Raw genomic sequence first — 23410 nt, 5'->3', positions numbered from 1 at the left:
TTCTGGAGAAAACCTGCTCATCTCAGTGCTTAATGAGTGAATTTGGAACTAGCAGCACCCTCACTTAACTCAGGGGATGTGACCAAAAGCCACTCTTCATCACAGAACCAGAGAATCATCGTGTCATTAAGACTGGAAAAGACTTTTAAGACCACTGACCCTATTCCATAGGGTGGTGTTTGTTGTTTTTCCCCTGACAAGGCTGTTCTGCTTTAGCTACGGAGATGCTCCCAGAGCAGGAGAAGGAATGAGCTGCAGCTCAGGGGTTAGTGGTATTTGTTGGGTGGTTGGCTTTTTGTGTTTAATTGGTCTTTTTAAACCTAGAAAATGTAGAGAGTCAGCTCCACTCTTACCCTCTGCACTGGTTATTAACAGTCACGTTCTCATGACACTGTCGGTAACCTGAGCAGGTAGTTTTGGCTGAGTATGTCATTGTACAGTCAGAGAGCTAAAAACTGGCCCAAAAATGCAGATTATTACCCCTGGGGCATAGTCATAAGGAGCTGAGGAGCTGCTGGATTACAATAACTAATGTGCTGAACAGCAGCTACAGCCAAGGAACTGTGTGCATAGAACAGCCAAGGAACTGTCTGTATATGGGTGGATAAACACTTAAATATATGTATGAATTTCTTTAGCAGTAACAAGGCCAAGACTTATTGCATTTAAAATAAGTTGTTAAAACGTTACTCATACTCTAGTCTACAATCTGTACTTCTGGGGATTTGATTCAGCTTATTTAATGGAACTTTGTGCCTCAAGATCCAGTAATTCAAATAAACAATAAGAAATAACAACAACAGCTCCTCTACAGCAACTGTACATGATACATAAAGCCCACTGTAAATAAATGAGTTTAAAATTAAAAGCAAGCTTTCCAGGGTCAACTACAGCTCTGCAGGGTTTATTTAGCTCTGCAAGAGGCACTCAGGGTTATGCTGGGCACAGAATGCTGGAGGGCTGGAGCAAAGCAGCGTGGTCAGGCAGTGGCTGTGCTGTAATTGGGATGTGCAGGCACTGCTGCAGTTTCCCATAAATGGAATCCAAACCGAGGAGGGAACGCGCTTCCATCCGCAGAGCACGGAGCAGGATTCCCAGGAGCAGATCTCTCTTGCAGATAGGAAGCAGAAGGAAAGGATCTTCCTCTCTTCTCAGACACACACACAGCAGCTGACAGCCTATAATTGCATATATAGCATCATCTTTCCCCCACTTTTTATTCCCATCACCAAATTTATCATAATAAGGCTGGAAGTGCCACCCCTTCGACATCCCTGGATGAGCACTGAGCAGCACACACAGATCATTTTAGTGTGGGCTGAGAATGGCACATTTTAAATATACAATTTCAGAATCCTTTGCTTTTTCCTTTCTTATAAATAGATTCAATAAAAAGCAGGGGTGAAGAGAGTTCAAAAAGCACCATTCTCAGCAGGGAAACACCATTTTAGCAGCTGCAAGTGCCCAATTCTGCATGCAGGAGGAATATCTTCCAGCAGTTCTGTGGAGTAGAGTTGAGTTTTTGGAAGAAAGGTAAAGTGCCTTGGACTTTACCTTGGACTTAAATCCAGCATGTACAGCAGGATGGGAAGCTGGAGTGTTCACCAGCCCCTCTGGGACATCCCTAACTTCAGAGGGGGAGAAATGGATTTAAAGAGAAGGCTGCAGAGAGGGTTTCACTGTCTTGAGTTCATCATTATCTGATGATAAAGCTCAGGACAAGCAGTAAACCAAACTAGACCTGCACTTCTTGAGCAAAGGAATAGGGAACTTAGCAGAAGGAACTTACCTGCAGGAGGTAGGACAAACCCATAGTTTGAAAGTATCAAAACCAGAAATGTTTCTGAGAGTCCACAAAAGCTCATGTTCCCTCTCTGAATGTGCTATTAAAATACATTTCATAGAATCATGAAATCTCCTGAGCTGGAAAGATCATTGAATCCAACTCCTGGCTCTGCACAGACACCCCAACAATCCCACCCTGTCCCTGAGAGTCCCAACACCCCCTGAGCTCTGGCAGGGCCATGACCACTGCCCTGGGGAGCCTGTTCAGTGCCAGACCACCCTCTGGGGGAAGAACCTTTCCTGATATCCAGCCTAACCCTCCCCTGACACAGGTTGATGGCAGAGGTTACAGAAATGGATGGTAACAGTGGCAATAACCAGCAACAACAAACCAACACAGCAGCAGCAACAGGCTCCTGTTGGGAGGGGACAAATGAACTGGCCATGTCAGGGAAGCTGAGAAAGCAAACAGCAGTACAAGAACCAAATGGAAACAGCTATTTCAAGCTAAGGGACTTTCCAAAATATGACACAGGGAAATAGAAATGTCGGGGCACTCACAATAGGCATGATCAATTCTGCTCTTCATCCACATTCATCACATTCTCCATACCCACCCCAGCCACTCCACAGCTGCAAAACCTGTCTGTCCAACTGTGCTTCAAGCCTATTTCTGGCCTTCCTCCACGAGCAGCAGGTTGTGGTGCAGAAGGTTATGTTCACTCCCAAGGATGAAATCTGAGAGCAATGAAAAGTCTGCATATATGGTAAAAACCCACCCAACAACAGTGCCCAGCACTGGGTACGTGGCAGGTACCTACTGTGGAATCATGGAATGGTCTGGGTTGAAGGGACCTTAAAGCCCATCCAGTTCCATCTCCCTGCCATGGGCAGGGACACCTTCCACCAGCCCAGGTTGCTCCAAGCCCTGTCCAACCTCGCCTTGGACACTTCCAGGGATGGGGCAGCCACAGCTTCTCTGGGCAACCTGTGCCAGGGCCTGCCCACCCTCCCAGGGAAGAATTTTTTTCTAATATCTCATCTCAAGCTACTCTCTGCCAGTTTAAAGCCATCTCCCTTGTCCTGTCACTACATGCTCTCCTAAAAAGTCCCTCTCCACCTTCCTTGTAGGCTCCCAAACGAGTAATGAAGCGTGAATTAAAGCAGAGCAGGTGGGAAATTCCTGCCAGGAAGGAGTTTTGCAGTTAAGGATTCAACATCCTGACACACAAAATTGTCTGCCAAATGATTTTACTTCTCATAGGGAAACTCCACGTCCAAGAGCAAAAAAACTAACAATGGCTTTCCAAACATGAGGCTTTTTCTGAAGAGAAGCATATGGGAGGATACAAACTCTGAACAAAAAGTGACCTTTTAAAGACAAGGGGGACAAACAGCATCACCACACTTGCATCACCGCAACACACAATTTTTTCCTACAGTAGTTGTTTCCAAAGGATATTTTCTTGCCAGAGAATTTAACTTCAGTTTTCCAGACACATTTAGATTACTCCTCAGTTCTCTCTCAGCCATGTGGCAATATAGCTTTTCACTCTTTCTGGACGTATCTGGGAGATAAATAATTTACTACTTAAATGTGGGACTGCACCAGCCTGCACAGGAGGCCACAGCCACGAGACAAGGACAGTTGGTTTCATGGGGGCTTTGCCATAGAGAAGCATTCATGGAATCCTGGAATCACTGAATGGTTTGGGTTGGAAGGGACTTTAAAGACCACCTCATTGCACTCCCCTGCTATAGGCAGGGACATCTTCCACTAGCCCAGGTTGGTCCAAGCCCTGTCCAACCCAGCCTTGGACACTTCCAGGGATCCAGGGGCAGCCACAGCTTCTCTGGGCAACCTGTGCCAAGGCCTGCCCACCCTCACAGGGAAGAATTCCTTCCCAATATCCCATCTATCCCTGCCCTCTAGCAGTGGGAAGCCATTCCCCCTTGTCCTGTCATTCCATTCCTTGTCCAAAGTCCCTCTCCAGCTCTCCTGGAGCCCCTTCAGGCACTGGAAGGGCCTCCATGGTCTCCCTGGAGCCTTCCCTTCTCCAGAACACCCCCAGCTCTCCCAGTCTGTCTCCAGGGCAAAGGGGCTCCAGCCCTCAGAGCATCTCCAGGGCCTCCTCTGGACTGTCTCCAGCAGCTCCATGTCCTTCTGATGCTGAGGCCCCACATCAGGATGCAGAACTCCAAGTGGGGATTCTCCAGCACCCCAGGGAGAAGGGCCAAGAAACAAGCCCCAAGCACGTCACATCCCAGCTCCAGCCCTCTCCCACTGTCCCCCCAACCCACCTCTCTCCAAGGCAGACACTGTGTCATCACGACATGGCCATTAAGGCCTACCCAGGCATCTCCTGCTGCAGGCAGGAATTTCAATCCAGCACATCAGATTTTTTGGAGGATGACTTCAGCCACATCCACAGAGACATTCCCCTCAGCCTGCTGGATGACTGACACCAAGGCACAATCACCAGCTCCCAGAGGGGCCCAGAACCTGCTCAAAGTAGTTCAGCAGTCAGAGATACTTCTCCTTTCTGTAATTTTGAGCATGTCATGAGGAGAGTTTGACAGTTTCCCACAAAAAGTGACACAATACTCCATTACATATACAGGCACAACCATACGCTGTTAACCTTCAAAAAGCCAAAAATTATAAACACAATTAGACATAAAAGATGGATTTATTCTGTCTTTGGGATATGGTCCAGGAGCAATGCTGCTCCTCAGGGCAGCAGGTTCTGGGCTAACAGCCACACTGAACAGAGTGGTTCTGACTCCTGGAGTGGCCGTGCTGTGTCCACCCTGCACTGGGGAGATGCACACACACACACACGGATCCTGCTGTCACCCTATCCATCACAATGCTCCCAGCCCCTTCTGGGAAGAAGGCAAAAGGATCCCAGGACCCTTGTGCAATAGCTGCCATGTAGGCAAAGTGATGAACTGGGATCATCTGAACCAACAGCAGTGCCAGCAGAGGCCAAGGGAGCTGTGGGTGGGTGCTGCAGTGCCAACCCCAGCTCCGTGGCTGCAGGGGGAAGGACATGCTGACAACTGAGAAAGATCAGTCACCTCAGACTACACCAGAATTCTGACAGTAATCTACTAAACAAGATGCTAAAGCATAAAGTTACCTTAAATAGTTATGAGTCTGTGACCTTGGAAATCATTCCTGGAGGACTCACTGCTTTGCTTCATCTTCCCGGGACTCACAGATCGGATTTTAGCTGGTTTTGTGTTACTCATCCCCATCCCCATCACAGCCACTGCTTCACATTACACCTTCCTAATTCAGCAACTCGGTGAATTAGAGGAATTCACCTGAAGGCATTTAGCTGTAACCCTGTAGTGCACATAACCCACTTGGATCACTTGGCTTTGGGCACAAACAATATGTTTTCCCGGAGCTGTAAACAGGAGCTCAGAGCCAGGCTGAGGAGTAAAGTGCTGCATCAACAGGGAGAGCAGCCAGCTAGGCCGATGCCCTTCTCCACATATTAAGGTTAAGAAAATCCAACACAAGCACGTCAGGCTGGAGAACTCACGAGGCAAATCCTCCGTGCAGATGTGAACTATTTGGGCAGAAACATTTGCAGAGTGAATTTTGATTTCTCTGGTGTCTGAGCCCTCCACCTCCCAGGGAGGCCAAGGCACTCTGAACACCGTCAGGCTGCTCTTCCCCGTGTTCATGCTCTGTGGCACAGCATCAGCTCGTGCTCCTGCAGCACTTTGCTGCTGTTTTCTGTTGCTGTTCACACATATTAAAGACCTTTCCTCCCAGCACACACAGCCCATTAGAGAGCATTTTGTTTATAAACAGGGCCAACCAGAGCCAATCTCTCCCAGCTTTACCTTACCCAGAATGAAACGCTCTCTGATTTGACTACACCAGGCGAGTGACGCGCGGTGCCACCTACGTGCCCTTGGACCGGGGCCAGATGGTTTCCCTCCCACGTCACACCACATCCCTGCTAGAAGTAAACACTCCAGGGTAAAACCAGGGGAAAATACTCGTATCTTTAATCCCCAGAAGGGACCCTGGGCCGGCAGCAATGAGGCACAGCATGAAAACCACCGTACAGCGCTGCCTGGATTAAAGGATTCAAGTTTCTTATCAGCCAGCCAGGAGTTCACCTATTTTGTTCCCTTTTACTGGTCAACTTTCCCTTGTATCCCAGCAAAACAGTGCAGCCCATGCAGACATACCTTACCATATTAGGCAATGTGAGTCCCAAAAGTGGAGGACTCGGAGCCTTCCCTGGCTTCCAAACACAGTCTGCAGGCACAGGGTGAGCCTGCACAGCACTGGGAAAGGGGGCAATAACTCCGGGGGGCTCCCAGTACACCCAGTCTGGCTACGACAGGCAAGTCACAAAACACTTAACAAAAGCTATTCCCACTCTCCTAGTCATCCATCAAACCCATCTTTTGCAAGAAGGCAAACAGCACGATGACAAAAGCTAAACTGAAGCCTCCGTGGAAGGATAAAATGGCACTAAAAGCAAAAATACAGGTGAGAAATAGGACACACCAAAATCAGGGACTCCCAAATCATAGCTCTGAATGAGCAGTGACATTTAGTTTGTGTAAGGAATTTTTCTGTTCACTGGTCTTCCCTTAGAACTAATGGAATCAAGCTTAGAAATTCAGCCCTTCTAAGACGGAGATTTAGTTTATATTGGTATCCAGTTGCATCTGGTGATTTTATGGTAACAGTACAATTAGGCAGAACACTTATTTACAAACCAGAGTGGGCCTGAGTGGTGCTTTGCAGAATGTAAAACACTCATTCCATAAATCAAAGCACAGAGAGACAGGAATGGAGCCTATTTAATCCACTTACTGCGATCGTAATCCACAATCAAGCGGTTCAGTGTTATTCTTGCATAAAAGTTAATTCCATTAACGTGTCTGGCGTTTATACTGGGCTGTATACAGACTGTCCTGGAGGCAGTTCACGACAACAGACATTTTCTTTGACACTTTTACTGCCTGTAAACTGTTATTTTACTAACACAATACTCGATGTCTGCCTCTGAATTTGAAGCTTTCCTTTGACAAAGTCCCTCTGGATGAGGTGTGTCTGTAATGCTCCTGCAGAGAACTGCAAGGAGATAAAAAATCCTTCAAATGATTACCAGCATTTTCTATTTGTTCTGCATGGTCTGTCATCTTCCAAATTTGTTCCCAATTTCTCCTGCTGTACAACAGCAATGGCAGAAGTTGCCCAGAGCAGCTGTGGCTGCTCCATCCCTGGAAGTGTTCTAGGCCAAGTTGGACGGGGTTTGGAGCAACCTGGGCTAGTGGAAGGTGTCCCTGCTTGTGGCAGGGGGTGGAACAGGATGACCTTTAAGGTCCCTTCCAACCCAAGCCAGTCTGTAATAGATTCCATCATTCTAAGTTAGGATCAAATCAAAGCCAGGAGAGCTGGGGATAAGGAAATACCAGCTCTGAAATGGAACACTGGACCATTCTCTTTAGCCTTCACTGTCATCCTCCAACTGCTGCATCCTAAACTGGAGCCACTGATCCCTATCTGCACTGACTCTGTTGAATTAGTCCTCAGTGGCCTCACCAAGATGGAATTCCTGCAGTCACTGGTTTGAGGGAACAGGGAAGCTTTCCCAATACCACACTCTCCCCCTGGCTCAGTCTGGGTCTAACAGGACCTCTCAGACTTCCCCAGTTTTTATTTTCTGAGAAACAGAGACAACACTGTGGCCAAACTTGCCCCCAACTTTTCTCTGAGCTCAGGTCTCTTCCAATATCAGCCAAGATATAAACACTGGAGGAAAACCACAACTGCTCCCATAAAACCAGAGAGTTTTTGGGGATCTGCAACTAAAATGGGACACTCCGGTGTGTTCAAGTTCACATCTTGGTGACATGGTGGCACCTCCCATTCCAGAATTACTGCTATTGATTATTAATGATTATTAATTGTACATTTTCCTTGGCACTAGAACTAAAAGAAAGGAGCTGCTCTGTGAATCCTTCCGAAGTGATGGACAGTTAGGACAGAAACCTCTGATTTGGATCTAAAACAAGCCAGGGAAGACTGACCAAGTGACACGATGCTGGAGGCACGCAGCGAAGAAAATGAACTCCAAACTGGATAAAAACAGGATGACTGGGAAAGTGGAAAAAAACAGGTCTGGCACAGTGGGAGGAGAGTCTAACCCAGGTCTAATGTATGTGGGGTGTGTAAGAAAACGGGGTGCTGCTGCCCCAAAGCACCTGCACGAAGGGGCTGAGGGAACTGAAGGGAAGTTGCTCTGCTGTTGGATGAGAACCCACAAGAAAACCACAGGAAGTACAAGAAAAGGAATCCTTGCTGTTAATTTGGAGAAAACCAGCAGTAGCTATGAGAGATTGGGTGACCTTGAATTTCTGGGCAGGTGGGTTCTCCCAAAGTGCAGCTTATCCACTGACATGAGCAGTGAGGACTGTGCTCAATTAAATCTTCAGCAATTTTAGGACTAGACTGCAGCAAGTCTCCAAACCTGCAGCCTCAGACACTCTTTTGTCTTAATTTAGCAAGTCTGGGACAACTTCCCAGAAGAACAAGTCATTCCCAGCAAGTCCCAAACATTCCTGCTGGAAACAAGGTGTCCCTATTATGATTATTACTCTTTTACACATTACAAAACTCCCCTCCTCCGACCCCACTGTGAGACAGCAGAAGTGCCAAAACAATTGTAACGATGATAAATGGCCAAATCTTTCCTGCAGGGTTCAGTGATGATTTCAAGAAGCTCTGCTCCGTGATGAGCAGAAACTCCTGTGGGAGAAGCTGGGCTCCTCAAAGCAGGTGATGCTTCTGTGAGCAGGAATATCCCACATTTCACACTGCAAAGTAAGCACTGGGAAAGCAATGCCTGGCATGGAAAGATAAGCACATGCTAAAAGTCATCCCAGCACCACGTGAGTCTCTGGTCCCAGCAAGGCTGGCCCTGACTTTGCTGCATTCTGACCAACTATTGCAAGGAAAAAAAAAAACCAAAAATAAGAGTCTGCAGAGCGTACCTGCCAATTTTCAGCAGTGAACCAGTTAATTCCAACTAAATGATGCTTCAATCACTCTACTGCATTGCAACCTATAGGGAAAGGCTACCCCACGTTCAGTGTTTTCCAGCAAAAATGAAATATCACACAAGTAGGCTGACCCCTACACAACCTTGTGTTTGCTGCTTCTCCCAGGTCTTGCACATTGTGCTTTAATAGCCTGGAAATGTATTTAGCTTTGACATTGTCACAGTCAGTCATGTTGTCAGGCTCCAATGTGTTTCAGACAGAGGCAGACAAAACCAAAGGAAACCAAGGCAACTCAGAAAGACTCAGTAATTATTAAAAAAGGAAAGCAAGGGCCTCGAAGGATGAGACCATTGCAAGAACAGGGGAACCTGGAACAACCTCTGACACGCCGCTCGTGAAGACAATTTCCCACAAGAAATCAAATCCATGAGGAGACAGAAGGGCAGATTTCGGAAATACAAAACATACTGTCCAAAATAACAGTGTCAGGGTGATTCTGAGATCCAAGGTCACAGGTCTTGCCCAGGACACCTGGTGGTCACACTCTGCCAGCACTGTGGCCCGACAGCTCCGTGAGGATCACGCTCAGCCCTGTTCTGCTGCACTCCCTCCAGGCTCCAGAACTGCCCATGCAGCTCTCCAAGAGTCAACTCTGAACTTAGGCCAGTTCTGCAGATATTTGTTATCTTCTAGAATAGAAATCAATAAAGAATTTGCTACTTGGAAGTGTCTCCCCGTTCATACTCAGCTACTGAGCAGAGCCTGAACCTCTCCCATGGACAAGAGTAAAGCCACAGAAGATTTCTTGCCACCAACACCCAAGAGTGAAACACCAAGGATTTAGACACATGGTCTCACTTACCCGAGTTTCCTTCACATCCTCGTTTCCATCAACTTCATCATCATCCTAGGATGAAAAGCAAACAATATAATTAGGCAGCTTTGGAGACAACAAAATTTACCACAGGGTGATAATTTTATTGTTTATAAAACCACAGAGTTGTTAAGGTTGGAAAAGACCTCCGAGATCATCAAGTCCAACCTTTGACATCATGTCAACTAAACCATATCACAAAGTGCCATGAAAACTTGTGTTTAGAACCCTTCCAGGGATGGTGACTCCACCACTGCTCTGGGCAGCCTGTGCCAGTGTCTGACCACCCTTCCAGTGAAGAAATGATCTGATGTTAAAGATAAGAAGAAACCTCAAAAGAAATGCCCATCCAGATGTTTTTTGCTGATTATCGGATCAGGTTTGGTGACCTAATGACTATTTAGAAGATTTTTGTACTGAGAACAGAATGACTCTCTCTGATGGCTCCTGCCATCTGAATGTTCCTGAAGAGTCAGGAGGAGGAGGAACAACAACAGCTCCTGAATACACTCAGGGAACAAACAAGACAACTGGGAAGACTGCTCATCTAAAATACTGACACAATGCTGACTTTCAAAGAACATCACTTCAATTAGACCCCAGGAGGAGAGACTCATCATTCCAGATATCCTGCACCTGTGCAGCCTCTCAATTAGCCACTGCCTCTTTGTAACAGCTTTGGGATTTCATGGAGCAATGGGAAACTACCACAGTATCCCAGCTGACTCCAGACTAAACTCGTTAACCATGATTTCATAATCCTTACTCTCTCCTGAATTTTCCTACCTGAGGCTCTAACCAAAGTCTGGAGGGCTAGATTTCTTCCCTCAGACTGAAGAAATCCTCTGAAACCAGGACCAAGACAAATGAACATGACACAGACAGCTCTCCTGCACTTATGCTGGGAGTGTTCCCTGCTGCTGGGAGAGGACCCAGACACTGGTTTTATTCCTCAGTGTCTTCATTTCATGGGGCCTGAAGAGCAGACAAATTTGGGCTCAGAGAAATCTGAAAATACTTCAAGTGGTTTGTGACCTCCTTCTTCCAAAGGAATTAGACTTCTAATTTCTCCTCTCCCATGTGGGCCCTTTCAGAGTCCTGCAGGGTTCCCAGTAATTCCCAGCCCGCTGCTTGGTGTGACATGGGCCAAACAGGGATGCACCACTTTGGATGTGCCAGCCTGAAATAGAGCTGGAACGGAAAATAAACTGACTGGGAAAAAAATCTGGAGCTTGGAATCGGAAGAAAATTCATCCTGGATGAACTACAGAATGAGTTTCTCTTTCTAAGGAACTCAAACTTACGTCTTTTGTCGAGAAAATGATGCCGGTGCCTCTCCGTCTCTCTTTCGGCCGCCGCCGCTCCCGGATCGACTGTTTGTTCAGGGATCTGTCGTCTGAATCCTGATCTTCACACTCTGGCCAAGCAAAGAAAGACTGCTTTGGTTTCAGTGATTTACATCCGTGCTTTTTGCTAAGGTTCTGGGGTTCTTTTCAAGCTGATCAAGGTCATCTTGGCTTGTGTTACATTAGAAAGCAGTTATTAAACCAAATGTGTCCTCCTACAGCTGGATACTCACACTCCTCCCCTCCTCAGAGACAGAGGTTACCCCAGCTGGCAGCTCTCCCCAGGTCATCTCGACTTACTCCTTTTGTGAGGACAAGCTGTACCAGAGGAACCTCTTCCCTCAGCTCTAAGATCTAAATGCTCCATGGATCACTGTTTCATTTATTTATCCAAAGTGGAAGACATCCTTTTATCCCTCGGTTACAAGCAACAGGAATTTGTTTAACTCCACTTAAACAAATAACATCGGTTTTGTGGAGGTGGCGTCTCCCCTCAGAGTAACAAGTAAACTTATTCACTCTGTCTGTACACACTGAAAATTCTAAACCGCACAAACCCCCCTGAGCTCTGCCTGCTCCTCGCTCTCCTGGTACGTACCGTTTTTCTCCATCTCTGTGGCTGCCCCTCTGAAGTCTGCTGGGTTCACAGAGTCCAGGCCTAGGTATTTATTTGTTCGAGTCAGGTATGAACTTGTGTAGAGCAGAGGTGCTGCTGTCGAAGGAGATACAGGTGTGGTGGGTTTGTCGGGCTGTGCTGGGCACCTCAGTCGCCGGTAGACTGACTATAAACACAGAGCCAGGACAGAAAGTCAGTAGAATGAAGAGGAACCAGCAGATCTGGGATTTCAGGGGATGTAGCAACCTTTCAGAGTGCAATGTTTTCTTCCCTGTTGCTGGAAATGATCACCTGCATCTGCCAGATTGGGTTCATTCCATCAGATAGGGATGGATGTTAAAATAAATCATAGTACGGCTACAGTGTGACAGTGCTGTCCATGGCTGGGAGATCTGGGATCAACCCCTTTGTCCCCACAGCCAATGGCAGGACAAACAAGGTATCTAACAGGAATAAATGATTTAGAGTGAAAAAACAGAAGTGATGGCAGGGGAAGAGGACTGGTCTCTCCAGCTTTCCATTACACACGGAATATCTGCTGAAAAATGTGAACACAAAGCCTCAGCCCAGACTGCACAGCGAGGATGGATCCAGGCCACATTTCTATCATTAGCCTTCTCATTCCACTTTCTGGGATTTACAGAGTCTTATTTGCTGGCAAGAGACAGAAAGCTGAAATTCCCAGTGGAGAGCCAAGGCACAGCTAAGCTCCAGCACCTCCAGATCCACCTCCCTCGTGCAGGTGCTGCTCCTCAGCACTGCTGCTTCCAGCAAGTCTGCCCCCCCCCCCCCAAAAAACGAAAAGATCCCCCCAGGAGAATTCCTCCTCATCTCAGCTATCCTAAACGGTTTCATTAGCTCTGAAGCAACGAGCACTGAGGCAGAAGGATCACCTCCTCATCCGTACTCCTGCTCCACCGTGCCCGGCTCTCCGGTCTCTCGCCGCTCTCCTCAAGCTCGGTGCCCTCGGCTTTCTCGCTCTGCTGCTCCTGCGCCTGTCGCTCCGCCCGCGACCGGCTGAAGGTCCGCTCGGCCTCCTGAAGGTCTGTCAGGGTCACACCCTGCACACCAAGTAAAGGAGAATTCTTAAATTCATGCATAGAATCCCAGACTGGTTTGGGTTGGATTTGAAAGCCCATCTCATTCCACCCCCCTTCTATAGGCAGGGACATCTTCCACTAGACCAGGTTGCTCCAAGCCCTGTCCAACCTGACCTTGGGACACTTCCAGGGATCCAGGGGCAGCCACAGCTTCTCTGGGCAACCTGTGCCAGGGCCTGCCCACCCTCCCAGGGAAGAATTCCTTCCCAATATCCCATCTAACCTTGCCCTCTAGCAGTGGGAAGCCATTCCCCTTTGTCCTGTCATTCCATCCCTTGTCCAAAGTCCCTCTCCAGCTCTCTTGGAGCCCCTTTAGGCACTGGGAAGAGGCTCTAATGTTTCCCCAAAGCCTTCTCTTTTCCAGGTTGAAATTAGATTTCAAGTCTTCCAGGTCAGTTTAAAATGCTGCAGGCTCCCACCTGGCCAGGCTCAAGTTTCATCCCTCATGGTAAGAGAAATGGAAGAATTCTCTTGCCTTTAATGTATTTCTCAGTGTACTGACCTATCACTGACTCAAAGCAATCCTAATATATATGATCCCACTGCAAACTGAAAGGCAGGTACAGTGCAGAAAGGGAAGCTTAAAAATCCAACTCGTGTATGTTTGGGGGAGGGATTTGTATTAACTGTCTGAAGGAACTTTGGCCAGAACATCTCCAAAACAGTGAGAGTGCAGACAAGGTTCTTGTCCTAAGAAATGAATTAAGAGAAAAAGAAAATCCTGCCTCTTCATAGAATCCCACACTGGTTTGGGTTGGAAGGGACCTTAAAGCTCAACTCATTCCACCCCCTGCCATGGGCAGGCACATCTTCCACTAGCCCAGGCTGCTCCAAGCCCCATCCAACCTGGCCTTGAGCACTTCCAGGGATGGCGCAGCCACAGCTTCTCTGGGGAAACCAATCCATCAGCTCTCTTCATCCAACACACGAATGGGAGTATTTCCATTCTTTACCTGGGTAGATCTGCGAGTCTGCCGGGCCTGCCTGGACCGTGCCTTCCTCAGTGATTCCGCTTCCTCATCCCGCACCGGAGTCAGATAGGACCTGGAAAAAAAAAAAAGAAAAGGGGTAGAAGAGGTTAAAGTAAAAGCAGAGGCTCTGCTTTCTTCTCCCTTCAGACTCCTGAGCTATTATTCTCTTTCTTATGTACAAAAAACAATTTTAGCTCCATCTACTACTGCTGCTGCTTTGGGACAATTCCCCCATGAGCATGAGACACACATGCTCACAGCTCCCTCTCCCCAGAGCCCCTCCATAAACCCTTGACAGTGCTGGACATGCTCTGTTAAAAAAGTGCACCTTTTAGTACAGTATTTGCTCCATTCCATGTCATTGCAACACTACAGAAAACAACTCCCCCACCCCATCACCCCCTCTCATTCAGATAGAGATCTCAGAACAGAAATCCTGTACTGGCACATTCCTCAGACCCTCCTTCCTGCCATTATAGTCCTGATCATATTCCTGCAATCTGCTGGCTTCATCAATATGAAACCCATCACACCAGGAACCGGCTGAACTGCAGGCAAAAACCTCGGAAAAAGGAAAGGAATTAAAGAAATGACCTTCACACTGTGTAAACCGAGCTCCTTAACACTGAAACCCCCTCGGTTAAAACACAGAGCTGGGCACCACTGGGTTTCATCAAACCAGGCAGAATTCAAGAGAATTATTCACATGAAAATACACAGACTGTACCCTCTGCCCTGGCACTCTCTGGGAGGAACTGGTGAGGAACTGGGCAGTGCTCCCACAGTCAGGGAGTGCACAGCAGTGATTTCCATAATCACATAAAAAGAGGTTGCAGTCTTAGGAACGATTAATTAAATTGGACTCCTCAGCCTGGTTAGTAGGGAATGATTATTCACACTGCCCCACTGTACAGGGATAAGGGTGCTGGAATGTTCTTTGCAGTTCTATCACTGCCAGAGGTTAACAGCGTACCAGAGACCTGGATGTGTTCAAAGGGCAATGTGCCAAGCGAGGGATGAAGGTCTATCATAGAACAGGCTGACTTTGTCCTTGGACTCTTTTCCTGGTTCTCCACTAAGACCACCTTCATGGAAAAGATAATGGGCTGAAGAGGATTTGCACACGAGCCAGTATGTTAAGAGATTTATCAGAAAGTTCACTAAGCTGCTGCGCTGTGACACAACCACAGAGAATCAGGAAATCTGGATCATTCTAAAATCATCTGCCACGGCGGGTTTTATCCACCCACAGGACCCACGTTTAGGGCCGGTTCTGCTGCGCTGAACCAAATGTAGCCTGACCTTCCACCTTCACAGGGGCTTCTTCAGCTTTTGGGAGGTAAATCCATGGGAGCCAGTCATCCCACACTCCTCCTAGTGCTGTGGGACACACGTGAGAGTCTTCTCACCTGAAACTGGTGTAAGGATTTGACCTGAGGGTGGCACTGGAACAGGATCCAAGGCTGCCAGAGCTCAAGGAGCGTTTGGACAACACCCTCAGGGACACGGTGGAATTACTGGGGTGGAGTTGGACTTGATGATCCTTGTGGGTCCCTTCCAGCTCAGGAGATTCCACGATTCCATAAACCCTGTCCTGGCAGCTGCCTGCAGTGGAGAGGTCCCTGGCTGAGCTGGTAGAGCTGCACTCCCAGGGTGTGATTTATCACCTTCAGAGGAGCCTCCAGCACAGCCCATGTGGATGCACTGCAGAGGAGCTCATTTCTTCCCATTGATTATCCAGACAGACACACGAGCTGTGATGGATATGCCAACACGGGAAGCACCTACACTTCAGAGGGATGATTACCTCCCAAGAATTTGCTGTTTCATGAACAAAAAAAAGCTGCTGTTTGATGAATGAAGGCTGTGCAACTCCTAATTTTGCAGAGCAAGAGCTCTCCTGCTCTCCCTGCTGCAGTGTGTGCACTGCCCAGGTAAATGGCACATTAAGGAAACAATAAGCATTTTCTGCAGCTTTTGACACAAGCAGAATCGCTGCTGTTTGCCCAGCAGCCAGAATCAATAAGCCACCTACAGGAAGAAGGCATTTGCAAAATATACTGCAAATGAAGTTCAGAGCAGTATTAAAAAAAACAAATAAATTCCTGAAACATATAAACCCAGTAAATCTGTAGCTCGGTACGGTGTAAGGTGGGCAGTTTACTGCAATGGCTTTGAATGGAATTTAAATCAGTGGAATTTATTCTGCAGTGAGGACACAGGTATGTAGGAGCTGCAGGTATGTAGGAGCTGCAGGTATGTAGGAGCTGTGCACACACAAGGGAATAAGAAGACGAAGGTGAGAGCTGCCTTTGCCTGAGGAGGAGTTTGGCAGGTCTGCAGCAAGCACACTGTGCTCGTCCCAGGATGTGGGAGCAACACCAGGCCACTTTCCAGCAGCTGAAATGCTTTTGCACACAAAAGGAAACAATGCTGAGCTCCTGCCACGGATGTGGGAGCGGACAAAAAAGGTTTTTCAAAGGAGCTTCAGAAAAGGTTTGGCAAATTCGTGGGGAACAGGTCAGCCCCAGGAAGGGGGAGGGCTCTGTGGCAGGGGCAGCCCAGGCAGTTTGCAGGAGGTTGCAGGATTTCCCTCGGTTCAGTGTTCAGCTGCAGCTTTGCTGTGGTTACGGCAAGAGAAAAACCACTTTGGGTCTGTTACCTCATCATTCTCCTGAGCTTTTTAACTCTGTTCTCCAAGAATTTATAAAAAAATGCAAATCTGTTACAGCATTATTAGCAAATTTGGGAATCCAACCTGTAACAGGGACTTCAGCAGAGCACATTTTGCCGGTCAGAGCGGCTCAGCCGGGGCTGCAGCCGTTATCGATCACCAACTTTTGGGTTCTTTCCATTTACACAATTCATCACTTCCTGGAGCTCGCCCAAAGCCATTTACAGCATGAGATAACCGAATTTTCTGAGTCGAGTCAGCAGAGCCACTGCACAGTCACTGAGCTGGTTTCTCCGGGGGAGCAGCTACAGCCTGTTCGAGGTGCTGAAGGTGCCCGTGCTGTCAGAGCCTCAAACACACACAGCAGCCCCATCCCTGCTGGCAATGCAGGCCCAGGAGGACTCTGCTCGGGGCTTTGAGTGTTTGACTTCTTCTGTGGGGGGAAGGGTTAGGGAAGGGCCAGATTTTACAGTTTTTACAATGCGTTGCTTTGCTTACAAACTGGATTTTGAGAGACCCGAGCGTGCTAAATGAGCTGGAAGAAAGAGAGAGAGAACAAATGCACTGGAAGGAGATGGAGAGTCATCTGCAGCTCAGAGCTGGGCTGGGCAGCACAGGCAGAGCAGCAACACGCTGCTCTCCAAAGCAGAACCACTGCAGAGCACAGCAAGCTGCAGGGCACAGGCACCAAAGGGGGGTGAGGCGGCCTGGAAACAGTCCACACAGCGTTTTTAATTACGTTTTCAAGGAACACACTGCTTGCTCAAGTGCAGTGCCCTGTCATCCTATTAATTCAAGCGAATATCCCAGGATCCAAGCAGATCTTCAAAGGAACGGCCCTGTGCACTGTGTTTCCTTGCAGAGAGCTTTCTCTGAGAAACAGATGAAATAAGAGTAGCCACCACGTCAAGCTCAAGGCACGTATAAAGCAGAGCAGATTTTTTACCAGAGTTTTGGCTGCAAGTTCAAGGAGCAGAACAGAAATGGTGCGAGATGTGTACGTGAGAGTCAGCAAAACCACTGCAGAGGTTTAGAGCTCCCACAGACAGAGATAAGAGAGAGCCATGAGAGAGCTACAGGCTCTTGGTTGGTGTATTAGCTATGAAAAAACCAGATCACTGAATGATGAACCTGGCTCCCACTTCATTCTGCCTATTTTCAAGAAAACACCTATTTTTCTCTGTCAGCTCTTTCGATCAGGACAGCGCAACACAAAGGTGGATCCCAACTACTCACCAGCATCTCAAGGCAAAAGGAGCTTCAATAAAATACTAATAGAGGGGAAGATTCAAACCAGGGCAATAGGAAGGCTGGATATACAGGCTGGTAAGCCAGGAACAGAAGAGCAAATCTGTTAGAGAACCCTGGCCAGAGGAAAAGAAAAGAGGATATTGTACAGAGAAACCTCTCCCAAGAAAGGGTGAATGATGCAGATAAAGAAGTTACAATCCCCTGTTGGTTGGTGCACAGGTAACAATAACAGAAGATGGATCTCTCTAAGAAATAGGCAACCTTCTGATAATCCTTTCACAATGCTGGTCTCCTTTCCTGCCATCCTGAACTCTTTCAGGCATTCAGAGATTGAAGTGCTTGTGGCAAACACCATCCACCACCACGGAGTCCTTTGGCAGAACATCACCCAGTCCCAGAGGGAACAGTGAGAACATGCAAAACCTGGGAGTTTCACATCACCCACGTGTCAGAGCAGCTGTGGCTGCCCCATCCCTGGAAGTGTTCCAGGCCAGGTTGGACGGGGTTAGGAGCAACCTGGTCTAGTGGAAGGTGACCCTGCCCACAGCAGGGGGTTGGAACAAGATGGGCTTTAAGGTCCCTTCCAACCCAAACCATTCTGGGATCCTGTGAAAACCTGGCAACAAATCAGGATGCTAAACATTCACCAGAGCTGCCCTCTTCCCAAAGTGGGTTCAAGGTATTTCGCTCCAAAAATTGAGATACACCCCCCATGACCTGTACTGGGTCACAACTGGTTCTGTCCCCTCAGGTCATTCTCACCTATATATATATATATATCTATATATATCCTCATGCATGCTCTGAAAAAAGGAAGATAAGAAAAAAAAGCTTAGCAAAAGCCTCAAGTACAGATACTACTCCTGTGAAAACAATTGGAAAAGTACAGCACCCCAGCAATGCATTCCTACAAACTGGACTGTTGCCATTAGCAAATAACTATCTATAAGCTGGGGGAGGGAGGAGAAGCAAGTGCAAGTTTTGCAGGCAACAATGCTGACAGCAGTTCCCAAAATACAATTCCTTAAGTTAGATAATGAACTATGTCCCCAGCAGCAAGTCAATCATTGGCAGGTACATGGAAACTGTCAGAAAAAGAAACTTTTCTGCTCTCTGATGCAACAGGTTTCAGTTGTTCCCTGAATTTATCCCTGTGCTAACACATTCTGCCCATCAGTCCACTGGAAATGTCATTAGAGAAACTGCCAGAAGCAGCTGTGCTCTGAGAGACCCTTCACCAGGCAGGAGAAGGATGACACATCAGACTCTGTGAGTGTTGGAGGGAACAAGTGGGGAGATAGCCCGACAATTGCAAGTTATTTAATAAGCTGAGGACAGAGGGATAACAGGATCATGCTCCTAAAGCCTTTCACAGCTGGCTCAAAAAAGCTCAGCTGAGCATTGCCTGTTTTCAGGCCTTTGCTGTTGGAGCTGTTGTGTTTCAGTCTGGACTGTGAATTCTCAACCTGTGCAAGTTTCAGTGCCTGAATTTCCGCCCTCTGGTTACAGTATGATTAGCAGGTTCACTAGCAGCAGATTACATTCTTTATTTGCCACACGGCTTTGCTTTGCCCAACGTGCTCAGGTGCTGATCTGAGAGATTAAGGGGCTTGTGATCTCTGTCACTTGTTAATCAAAACAATGAGCCCCCTTTATCCCTGCAGAACTCCTGTTTCCATGGATGTTACAATGGAGTGAGGTTACACGTATGGCAGCTGATGCTCCCACAGCACTTCCCATCATAGGGTTCTGGATGATTTTGCCTATCCTTTTCCCATGTCCATCCCTGGGAATGTCCAAGGTCAGGCTGGACAGGCCTTGGAGCAACCTGGCCTAGTGGAAGGTGCCCCTGCCCATGACAGGGGGTGGAACGAGATGGGCTTTAAGGTCTCAACCAACCTTCCAACCCAAACCATTCCATGGTTGCACATTCAGCTCTTGTTTTATCCTTCAGACAGCAGAGCTGCTCCTCCTGTGCCATGTCCCCATGGCAGCTCCTCCTGCCTCCTTGGCAGCCTAGGCTGCTCCAGTACCAGGTGAGGAGAGCTCCGATTGCAGATCCAGCTGGGAACACAGCCCTGCATTTCCTCTGCCAGTGGAATGAAAGACAGCACCGGTACCTCATGAGAGCTCACAAAGTTTGGGGCTGGGGGAGTGAAGCTTTTAATGATCCTTTCACACTAATTAATGTCACTCAGCACCGTGGTGAAAAGGCAACAAACCCCACAATGATCACATTCCCTTAAACTGGCTGCCTCGACTGCTGTTGCGAACCCAGACCTTTAAAGTTGTGCCAGAAGAAGAGAAAATGTATTTGTTTAAAAAAAAAAAAAAAAAATCCAGGACTTTTTGCTGCAAAGAGGAAAGCCAGGAGTGCTGCAAACCCAAAGGAGAGGCAGTGGGCAACACCTTTCCCTACAAACTGCCCCTGAGACACTGAGTGCATCAGCTGAGACCATCACAAGTGCAAAGCTTTCCAGGCTGGAATATTTTGTAACAGTTCGTGCTCAGCACAGGACATCAGGTGTCAATACAGAGCACTGAGTGGGCTGTCACTGTGACAGGGAACAACGTGCACTGTCTGCAGTCCTCAGGGGCCGGATCCTCGCATTAAAAATCAGCTGCATGAACCGCAGCAGGATGGAACTCCACCTCCTACCACTGATGGAGGAAATGAAGGTGGAGAAGCAAGTGTCCTGTCTCTGTGAGCATCTCTTTTCATTTTCAAGTGAGCCAACGCAATCTGACATTTTAAACAACCTCAAGCAGACCTGTTACAGCTTTCCCAAAAGCTGATTTACACTGTCTAAGCCAGGAAATTTTCCAGGGCAGAAAATCCCTGGGGGTAAAAAAAAAAAAAAAAAAAAAAATTAACTTGGCAAAAATCTGACTATTTGAGAAATTGTCTTTTGCAACTAAAAAAATAAAATAAACTCAAAACTTGATGGTGACAAAGAAGGTTCAGCCCCTGAACTAGATAATCCCGAGGAGAGATGCTTGCCTGGCCAGTGCATCCCAGCAGCCTTCCACTGCCACCTCGTGGGAGCAGCCACCCAGGAGATGCCTGTGCAGCTCCAAGGAACAGGATCACAGATCAGCCCCAGATGAATTACAGAAAATATCACTGAATATTAATAATGTATCAAAGTTTTACATTTCCCACTGAGCTCAGAATGCAATTTCTCAGCGTGTGGCTTCGGTTCAATTTCCAGTGTCCACTGTTTCCCAGAGACAGAAGATTAATTAAGCTTGCACAAAAACTTTTCCGATAGAAATCCCGGGGAGGCAATCTGGCTCCTCCACCTGTCACATCCACAGGTCGGTGCTGTGGAGCAAAGAACTTACCGGAGCAGCTGAGTTAGTGCTGAGTTAGCTCTCAGCTGTACGGACACACGGGATCTCCACAAAGACTTCCAGTACATTCCTTACTTTAAAGGCCATTTTGGACACAGAGAAGTATCTGAACATGTCAAGGTTAGCAAAGCCCAGCCTCTGAGCATTCAGGCAGTGGCACCTGGACAGCACCAGAGCCAGAACGTGCCATGACTCAGATGTGCTGTCAGAGTCCAGGGGAAGCGCGTGCAGCGGGGCAGGAGTTCCCATTAGTAAGCCAAGAGGAATTGCACACAAACTCGGCATGGACAGGGCTGGGGAAAGGCAGTTTTACCTTCTGCTTGCTCCACGCTGCCAAGCTGCAGTTCTTTTACAAGGCTTAGCTCGAGTGGTCCCTGCTTCCTCTCCTCGACCATTCCTGAAGGATCCTGCATATACTCCTGCTTTTGTTAGCAGGCCAACCTACAGCCCGGGCTTCTCCGCCCAAAGCAAATGCCAAAATATCCACCCCCCTTCCCCTGAGCGCTGGGGGATGGAGCCTCTGCAGCTGAGCAGAGCACATACCTGCTCACCGCCCTTACAGGAAACCGGCTCAGCCGCCCTGACCCCCGGCCCACACCTCGACCTTATTCCAAATAAAAAAAGCAGCCTGATTTCTGATCCAGCAGGAGCAATCTCCACTCTTCCCAACATGGACAATCCCATGGCCAGCAGAATTCCTGCCCTCCCACGTCATCTGCAACAGCAGCCTTTTAAAAAAGGGACAACTTTATCTGAAAGCGATTAACTGCAGAGGCAGTGGCAGAGAAATGCTGTCACAGCAGGTGCCAGATGTCCGTTCTTAACAAGAGAGAGAAACCTCTTAACTTCTTGTTGTCCACTGGGTGGTGTGGACAGGAATCTGTGCCTTGCCCTGCAGCTCCTTTCACAAGTATCCCCACTGCTCTGCTTCACCAGCCAGGGACCTTTCCCAGGAGATTAAGACCACTCAGCTTTAGATCACTCAGCGATAAGGATTATAGAGTCAAATGCTACTAAAAAAAAAAAGGTGGCAGCGAGCTAATGCTCACAGCTTTTTCTACCAGTTCCGCTCAAACAACATTTAAATACCCCTTGAATGCAATCTCACAGTTTAACTTTCACAGAGACCAGAGGGTTTTATTTTATTAGTGAGATAATAAGGGTTAAAAGACATATGGGATATCTGTGCTCATCCTAGAGGAGACACGCTCTGAATCCGGATAGGACAAGAATCATGAGGTAAAAGGACTTGCCAAAAACTGCTCATCTAACAGAACTGGTGGAGGAGAATTCAATTATTAATATATTATTAATATATGCTACTATAATTAGCAGCTGGATCCTCAGAATGAAGAATGAAAAATAAATTCCTCTTGGGAATGAAGCAGGAAATAGAAATGTTTGCCAGGCACATTTACCTGGCACATCAGTGAACTTCCTTCATCCGAAAAAAATTTCTAGGGGACAACTTAGAGGGCATGAAGGCACAGGCTGAGCAGACCTGCCAGCCCCAAAGCTGCCCAGAAAACAAGCCCACCTTGCTCCTACTCTGGATTTATCATGGAATCACAGTATGGTTTGAGTTGGAAGAGACCTTAAAGTTTATCCACCCCCTGACACAGGCAGGGACACCCTCAACTACACCAGGTTGCTGGCAAGTGCTGGAACCACCTTGCTGGAACCTTCCTGAGGAACAGTAAGAACACACACAATTCCAGAGCTCAGATGTATAAACACAGTGTCTGGGGAGAAAAAACTGAGGAAGGTCAAATTAAAATCCTAACTCTTAGCAAACCAGGAGAGATTTCAAATTCAAGAGTCCTCTCGGGCAAAGTGTGTCCCACTCCAGTGCCAGCTGTGGCTGCTTGGCCCCCTTTCCAGCTGTTCTGGGAACCAAAGCTTCCACAGAGCATGAAAGGGTTCAGCTGGATCCCCCAGACCTTCCCTTCAGCACAGATATCTCATGGCACGAGTGACATTCCAGCATGACACGATGCCCTGCAGGCCCTTTCCACACCCAGGAGACACAGCTCTGAGCAGCCCAGACCTGTGACACCAGGGCTCTTGGGAGAAGCTGTGAGCAGAGCCCTGCACAGGCAAGGGTCCAGATGAACTTTGGGAAGGAGCTTTTGGTGGCACTAGAGGCCGCTGTCACCCTGGATGAAGGCGGATAATCCAGCTACAGGCATCAACCAACAGGTTCCCTCCATTCCCCACCACCTGGTCACAGCCAATGGAAACCATAAGTCCTGCACAGGGTCTGTGTGGGACACTGCAGGCACAACATCCCCACGGCTGAAATCCCACCCTCAGCAGAGCCAGGGCCGTTTGAGCTCAGCTGGACAAACACATTTGCAACGGGAGACAATCTGAACCTAGCAGGGGATCATCCCAA

At 47.9% G+C, this 23410-nt stretch overlaps 1 protein-coding gene across 7 annotated transcripts in view; it reads right to left on the bottom strand.

Annotated features, from left to right (window-relative positions):
• The window catches only part of PPP1R12B (protein phosphatase 1 regulatory subunit 12B), a 112139-nt gene that overhangs the window by 31731 nt on the left and 56998 nt on the right, over positions 1-23410 (bottom strand). For all 7 annotated transcript variants that reach the window (XM_027898119.1, XM_027898122.1, XM_027898121.1 and 4 more), the window contains 5 exons: positions 13719-13809; positions 12559-12726; positions 11648-11831; positions 11008-11120; positions 9692-9736 (listed from right to left, as the gene is read on the bottom strand). In XM_027898119.1, the coding sequence (XP_027753920.1) occupies positions 9692-9736; positions 11008-11120; positions 11648-11831; positions 12559-12726; positions 13719-13809 (601 nt within the window). The remainder of the gene's footprint in view (positions 1-9691; positions 9737-11007; positions 11121-11647; positions 11832-12558; positions 12727-13718; positions 13810-23410) is intronic.

Source organism: Empidonax traillii, unplaced genomic scaffold (genome assembly GCF_003031625.1).
Source record: "Empidonax traillii isolate 1590-97213 ecotype Southwest subspecies unplaced genomic scaffold, ASM303162v1 scaffold579:size954524, whole genome shotgun sequence".
NCBI classification, from domain to species: domain Eukaryota; kingdom Metazoa; phylum Chordata; class Aves; order Passeriformes; family Tyrannidae; genus Empidonax; species Empidonax traillii.
The sequence above is the reverse complement of the archived record's forward strand: the minus strand, read 5'-3'. Positions and strand labels throughout refer to the sequence as shown.